Source organism: Gadus morhua, chromosome 8 (assembly GCF_902167405.1).
Source record: "Gadus morhua chromosome 8, gadMor3.0, whole genome shotgun sequence".
In the NCBI taxonomy this organism is placed as follows: Eukaryota; Metazoa; Chordata; class Actinopteri; order Gadiformes; family Gadidae; genus Gadus; species Gadus morhua.
The window spans coordinates 14,782,877-14,790,682 of record NC_044055.1 but is presented as its reverse complement, the minus strand read 5'-3'; the positions used below and the strand labels follow the sequence as shown (position 1 = coordinate 14,790,682).

General features: G+C 48.4%; 1 protein-coding gene across 9 annotated transcripts in view; it reads left to right on the top strand.

Annotated features, from left to right (window-relative positions):
- Nucleotides 1–7,806, top strand: part of ctnnd2b (catenin (cadherin-associated protein), delta 2b) — a 104,806-nt gene that overhangs the window by 94,776 nt on the left and 2,224 nt on the right. For 6 of the 9 annotated variants that reach the window (XM_030364206.1, XM_030364209.1, XM_030364213.1 and 3 more), the window contains 5 exons: nucleotides 1–105; nucleotides 3,211–3,361; nucleotides 4,462–4,732; nucleotides 5,458–5,542; nucleotides 6,119–6,245. The exon at nucleotides 1–105 is cut by the window's left edge and continues 75 nt beyond it. In XM_030364206.1, the coding sequence (XP_030220066.1) occupies nucleotides 1–105; nucleotides 3,211–3,361; nucleotides 4,462–4,732; nucleotides 5,458–5,542; nucleotides 6,119–6,245 (739 nt within the window). The remainder of the gene's footprint in view (nucleotides 106–3,210; nucleotides 3,362–4,461; nucleotides 4,733–5,457; nucleotides 5,543–6,118; nucleotides 6,246–7,806) is intronic. The other 3 variants (XM_030364215.1, XM_030364208.1, XM_030364212.1) reach the window with 1 other exon arrangement.

Here is a 7,806-nt window from a genome sequence, read left to right as displayed (position 1 = left end):
GTGAAGCCCTACCTCACCCTGCTGTCCGAGTGCTCCAATCCGGACACGCTGGAGGGCGCGGCGGGGGCGCTGCAGAACCTGGCAGCCGGGAGCTGGAAGGTAAAGGTGATTCAGAAGCCCCTTTCTCTTCTCCTCACTGGGTCTGTGTGGCTCCCCCTATGTCTGTGTGCTAACCTTATGTCTCTGTTGCGGACCTTAAGTCTGTGTTGCTGACCTTCTCTGTGTTGCTGACCTTAAGTCTGTGTTTCTAACCTTATGTCTGTGTTGCTGACCTTAAGTCTGTGTTTCTAACCTTTTGTCTGTGTTGCAGATCTTGTGTCTGTGTTGCTAACCTTAAGTCTGGGTTGTTGACCTTAAGTCTGTGTTGCTGACCTTAAGTCTGTGTTGCTAACCTTAAGTCTGTGTTGCTAACCTTAAGTCTGTGTTACTGACCTTAAGTTTGTGTTGCTGACCTTAAGTCTGTGTTACTAACCTTAAGTCTGTGTTACTAACCTTAAGTCTGTGTTGCTGACCTTAAGTCTGTGTTACTAACCTTAAGTCTGTGTTTCTAACCTCATGTCTGTGTTGCTGACCTTGTGTCTCTGTGTTGCTAACCTTAAGTCTGTGTTGCTAGTCTGTGTTGACTACAGTATGTCTGTGTTGCTTGCCTCATGTCTGCGCTCACCTTATGTCTGTTATGTTCTGTTCTGTTTGTATTTGTCGCTAACCATAAGTCTGTGTTGCTAACCTTATGTCTCGGTTGCTAATCTTAACTCTGTGTTGCTAACCTTATATCTTTGTTGCTGACCGTCTATGTTGCTAACCTTATTTTGTTGCTAATCTTAAACGCGTTATTTAAACGGGGTCATCCCTATGTTCCCCAGGTCCTATTTTCCCCGGGTGCAAAGGGTTAGGGTCAGGTTTAGGGTTATGGTTAGGGTTAGGGTGAGGGTTAACCCTAAACCTAACCATAACCAATCGGAGGAGAGCCATTCTAACCAATCACAGGCGAATCAGAGGCGAAAAAGGCGGCTTTTTTTCATCCTATGAAAAAAAGATTTGCTCACAGGGTCCTATGTTCCCCGGTCACATACAAAGCGGGGAACATAGGACCCGGGGAACATAGGTACGCTCCCATTTAAACATGCACTTTGTTGCTATATACTGCAACTATTCCATATACTCCATAAAAATATATCTCAACAAGATAGTTTCTCCAAAATTAATCTCCCCCATCGAAAAGACTATCCAACCAGCAAATCTTCACTTTGAATAATTGTATTGATAACTAGCTTTCATCTGAAAATGATGAAATTGCGATAACTACTGGTTTGACGTCCCTACTGGCCCTAGTGGTGGGATGGTGCGAGCAGCTGGTATTAGGAAGGAGTGATCAAAAGAAGTACAACAAATCTCATTGAATGAACCCATAAAGGGCAGGATTTAATTGAAACCACTCAAAACATTCACTGGGCCAAACAAACAGCATTCCTCTCAGCCAAACACATGCTGCATAATCTAAGCTTGTCTTGCTAAAAACACATTGACCTGCACCCTCCATAATTGCTTAGGGGTGCGTTCATTTATTATAATTGTACTCTTCCTAACACCAACATAGCAACTGATCCTGCCATAACTACCTGAGGGCAATTTGATTGAATTACACATCTGCATTCAATAATTTACCAACAAACATTCAGAGGCATCACAACTACAGAGCTCGCCGGATCCCCTCTCCATTCAGCTCCACTCGGTACAGCCCAATGAGGCCTGATCACTCACACCTGTGCATGGTTAACGAGTGAGCTGGATCAAGTAGCCGCCTCACACTGTGGCCACGTTTATACGTAGCAGGGTATTTATAGAAACGAATATTTCCCCCCCTCCGTTTTCAAAAATAACATTGTGCACACAACATCGTTTTCAAAAAAGTTGTCGTTTACATCAAAACGCATAAATACGCCGTCGAGCGCCATTATAACTATGACAAACTTATGGGCGGCAGTGTAGGGAGTAGGATAAAGCCATGAAAGCCAATCAGAATCGTCAGAATCAACAACAACGAATAACACGAGCGTCTTCCTGTAACAAACAAACTGTAAACATAGGGGCGCTCATATGACGTTAAGCATTTCCTGGCGCATAATGTTACGCTTCAGAACCTAAAACCCTGTTTCTCCCTGTTGACACGACAACACACATAACCGGCGTTTTCAGAAATCTCCACTTTGGCGTTTTTGGAGTTTTTAGAATTGATCGTTTTCTGTGATAAAAACTGCGTTTTCGTGTAAATGAGAGGCCGAACCACGTGGAAATATTTGCGTTTTCCCTTCGTGTAAACAGGGCCTGTAGCTACAACTCAAGCCACGAGGGGCTGCTAATTGTAAAGCTCACATAATTTAGGTTTAATATGTTATTTATTTGCCTTATCTCTGTGTTATATTATTTACTTCATGTCCCCGGTCAGAAAAAACGCATTCATTGCTGATTCTGAATGGAATCAGGGGGAGGTCAATGAAAGATAATAATATGCTTTTGTATTTGCCCCAGCTTCCCTGTTTCTGATTGGTAAATAAAATAAAATAATTGATTATGGGCTATTACGAATGAATACCTATTCAAAACAAGGCTAATTGTATAATATTTATAATATATGTATAATATTTGCTAGATTTACAAGCCACATGAATATATACTCACTTCCACTGGGGAGTCAATTTCTTCAATGAATGAGACTTATTTTCTCGTGCTGTGTGTGTGTGTGTGTGTGTGTGTGTGTGTGTGTGTGTGTGTGTGTGTGTGTGTGTGTGTGTGTGTGTGTGTGTGTGTGTGTGTGTGTGTGTGTGTGCAAGTCTGTGATTGCAGTCTTGATCCCAAGTCTATGATTGCGTGTGCGGTAACACATTGATATCAAATCGCTCGCTGACTGCCTTTCGTCTAATTCTTACCCCCCCCCCCCCCCCCCCCCCTTCCTCCTCACCCGCTCATCCCCACCCTCCCTCAACTTCCCTCCCCTCACCCCTCACCTCTCCTCCCCTTGACCCCATAACCCTCACCTCCTCACTCCCTAACTCCCTCACCCCCTCCCTCCCTTGACCGCCTCACCCGCTCAACCTCACCCTCCCTCAACTCCTCACCCCCTCTCCCCCTCCTTCCCATGACCCCATCACCTCTATACCCCTCACCCCCTCACCCCCTCCCCCCGCACCCCCTCACCCCTCCCCCCTCCAGTGGTCGGTGTACATCCGCGCGGCGGTGCGTAAGGAGAAGGGGCTGCCCATCCTGGTGGAGCTGCTGAGGATAGACAACGACCGGGTGGTGTGCGCCGTGGCCACCGCCCTGCGCAACATGGCTCTGGACGTCCGGAACAAGGAGCTCATCGGTGAGGGGGAGGCCCTGCACGGGCACACACATACGCACACACACACACACACACACACAGAGACATACACACCCACATGCACATACTAACGGACACACAAACACGCACAGAGAGACATACGCACACACCCACATGCACATACTCAAGGACACACAAACAGACACACACACACACACACATACACACACACACACACACACACACACACACACACATACACGCGCACCCACATGCACATACTCACGGACACACAAACACGCACAGACACACACACACACACGCACACACACGCATGCACGTACGCACATACTGCTCCACTAGTATTTCCCCGAAGCAGGTAGCAGAGCCCTAAGTGCTGGGTGTGGTGTGTGTGTGAGTGTGTGTGTGCGTGCGTCTGTCTGCATGTGAATGTTTTTGTTCCGCTGCATCAAACGCTAATAAATATTGTGCGTTTATTGGCGGTCTGTCAGACCCTTGCATCTGTTGTGTGAGGAGGACCGTGGGAAGTGGAGCTTGGGCAGAAGGTTGTGTTGTAGCGTAACCCTGAGTACAGATCACTTTACACACCGACACGGTACACACTGTATCGACCGTGGACGTTTCCCCGCACTGACATCGTTATTCATATTCAGTTCATACAATGTAGTGAGGGGATGCCTTCATTTAAAACAAATAACAAATTTTCCATTATAGCATACATAGTGTCCCTCTGTTTCTGCAGTATTCGGCCTGACCCATAATCTGTGTCTTCAACGCCTGTCTTACACATATTTATCGCCTCTCTCTCTACTTGTCTGACACATGTCTCTCTACCTGTCTCTCCACCTGTCTATCACATGTCTCTCTACCTGTCTCTCACCTGTATAACGCCTTTCTCTCCACCTGTTTAACGCCTGTCTCTCCCACCTGACTTACACCTGTTTCTCCACCTGCCTAATACCTGTCTCTCCACCTGAATAACACCTGTCTCTCCACCTGTCAATCCACCTGACCTGTTAGATACCTTCTCTTTGCCTGTCTCTCCACCTGTCTAATACCTCTCCCTCCGCCTCTCTCTCCACCTGTATAACACCTGTCTCTCCTCCTCCGACCCCGAACAGGTAAGTACGCCATGAGGGACCTGGTCCACCGCCTGCCCGGCGTCGGCGGCAGCAACAACAACAACACCAGCGCCGGGGGCGGGGCTAACGGCAGCGGGGGCGGGGCCAATGGCACAGGGCTGCCGGGCAAGACCATGTCGGACGACACGGTGACGGCCATCTGCTGCGCGCTGCACGAGGTCATCACCAAGAACATGGAGAACACCAAGGCCCTGAGGGACGCCGGCGGCATCGAGAAGCTCATCGGCATCGCCCGCAGCAAAGGAGACAAGTGGGTGGAGCCTAATGAGTAGGGGGGTGCAGCCTAATGAAAGTGGTGGAGGGCCTTAAGAGAGGTGGGGAGAGGGAGAGGGGAGGAGCCCAATAATAAAGGGGGGAGAGGGGGCAGGGCCTAATTAATTAGGGAGAGAGAGGGAGAAGTTAAATGAGAGTGGGGGGGAGGAGAAAGGAGGGGGGGCGGGGCCGTGATTGTCGTAATCAAGGGCCGCTATGTTGAGTAATATTTAGAAAACATTCAAGGGGCAAGCGTTTATTATCCTTTTATCTTCCCATTTTCTGCTCTACAAATCAATAGCATCGATATACGATAGACCATACAAACCGTTCCCATTTCAGTTTCAGTCGGGTCTCGCCCCCCGTCGAAACCAACTTTCCAAACCCTGGAAACAAACCTGGAAACAGGAACAAGGTGTCCCGCATCCGCCCGCAGTGCCTTCATGCTCCGACATTAGCATTCTCCCCCTGTCCTCCCTCCCCTAGCCACCCCTCCCGTGCGCGGGAGGATGAAAAGCGATCGTGCCGTTTCCCTTCGTCTGTTTGTCTCGTTGTTATTCTGCGTTTGTTGCGTTTGTCAGGAGCCAGACAAACCTTCTTCGCGTCTCCTCTGCGGTTAAAAATAAGCGAAGGAAAAACACATGGTGAAGAGAGGAGACGGAGGTGGAGGTGGGGACTCTGTGTAGCGTGGCGCGCCACTCTAATGTTTGTCCCCGTCTTCAGACACACTCCCAAGGTGGTGAAGGCCGCCTCGCAGGTTCTCAACAGCATGTGGCAGTACAGAGACCTACGCAGCCTCTACAAGAAGGTATAGCTGTCTCTCTCTCCCTCTCTCTGTACTCTCACTTTCTATTTGCCTCTCTCTCTCTCTCTCTCTCTCTCTCTATCTCTCTCTCTCTCTCTCTCCCTCTCTCTCTGTACTCTCTCTTGATATATCCCCCTCTCGCTCTCCATCTCTATGACGTTCACTCACTCTCTCTCTGTCTCTGTGTCTATTTCATCTCACTCTCCCAGCTCTCTCTTCTTTTCCTCCTTCTCTTTGTACACTATCCATCTGTACACCTCTCTCTCTCTTTCTCTCTCTCTGTGTCTGCTTATCTCTGTACTTCTATGTCTCTCTCTCTGTCTGCAAGCATCAATAACAATGCTATTGTATGTGTAAGGATCATAGTATATAGTTGAGAAGTGAAGTATATTATCTTTTCAAACTTTTTTCTGTTCTGCGCTTCATCTCCTCCTCCTCTTTTCCATGTTTCCCTATTTCCCCCGTTATCTCTCTTGTCTTTTCCACTGTACCCATCATTCATCCTAACTTTCCTCCAATGTCCCTCTAAATGTCCTTTGATTGTCCCATCCTCCTCCCCTCCTTGCGTCTCTTCTCCAGGATGGCTACTCCCAGTACCACTTTGTGGGCTCCTCCTCTACCATAGAGAGGGACAGACAGAGGCCTTACTCCTCCTCCCGCACCCCCTCCATCTCCCCCGTCCGGACGTCCCCCAACAACCGCTCCGGTGGGTCCTATCACACCCGGTTCAAAAACATATATAGACACACACACACGCACACGCGCACACACGCACAAACACACACACATTCAGACGACACCTCTGGTTCGGACATGATTTTGGAGGGCTTTTTCATGACGTTTGAGCCATCAGAAGATGTTTTGCTGTCCATGTTCAGACTGGTCTTGTCCTGTGCGAGAGAACTCCACATCTGGCCATCTTTCTCCGACCACTGCACCTTTAAAGGCTTAACAATCCGAACCAACAGGGAGGAGCTCTCTGTGGGAGGCTTGCTTCTGACTCGGCTCTCACAGGCTTGTGGAGAGTTAATGAACCTTACATCCATATTTTCAGCATAATAAACCATGGTGGGATATGGAGCGGGGCCCAAAGGGGACAGTGGTGAGTCAGGAAGTCTAACAGGCTAGCCTGCTTCTGTGTGAGTGTTGGCGAACAGGCTAGCCCAATGGTGCGCTGTGTGAGTGACGGCTTACGGGTTAGCATGCTAACAGGCTATTCCCATGGTGCTCTGTGTGAGTGTGGCTGTTCACACTGAGTCGCCCATTAGAGGGATGCTGTTCAAACACATGGCGACTGAATCAACAGCCAGGACATTGGATAACAGGAACAACCACCTCCTTACCACGCCACGCATTGCCTCTGTCCCTCTTTATGGATCTGGTTATTTGATTTGTTCGGACCAGCCGGACACAAAGGATCCAGTATTTGTAAGATTGTCCTCTGAATATTTTTTAACGATTTGAAGCGTTCCTTTGACAAACAGGAAAAGGGAACCCAGGTTACGCCAGGAGAAGGTGCTTTGGGTAGGCGGCTGTTTGAAGAATGAGTGTTTACCTGCCGTTTGAACGAGCTGTACAGAGCCCAGCGGATGACAGAGACGGAGATAGAGATCATAAGAGCTCATGTTAGATGGAGAGAGGGAGAGACGACAGCTCATATTAGATAGAGAAAGGGGACAGAGAGAGTCACAGATAGACAGAGAGATAGAGAGATCATAATAGATCTCAATATATATTCAGAGATAGAGGGAGAGAGAGGGAGGGAGAGGGAGAGAGAGACGGAGAAGGCAGAGGGGCCGGGCGTCTCAGCCGGGGCTGTAGGGTGTTGTAATATTAGAGGCAGAGCATCACTCTGTGGTCCTGAAGATATTAAACATCTGGCACTGTGACAATGGAGGACTCCATTAATTATTAGTTTTTCTCTTAAATGAAGAATGGAGGGAGAGATAGAGAGAGCGAGGGAGATAGAGACAGAAAAGGAAAGAGTTGAGGGACAGTTACAGAAGGAGAGAGTGAGATTTCCCACTGATCAAGAGAGAGAGAGAGAGAGAGCATGAGAGAGAAATGGAGGGTGTCATAGATAGAGTGAGGGGTAAAGTTATAGCGAGAGAGAAGAGAGGCAAAGAGATTAATGCAGAAGCTTCCAAGAAGTAAGCAGGCCTCCGGAGAAAGGATGACTAAGTATTTCCCACTCAATTAAATACTGATGAGATCACACACACACACACACACACACGCACGCACGCACACACACACACACACACACA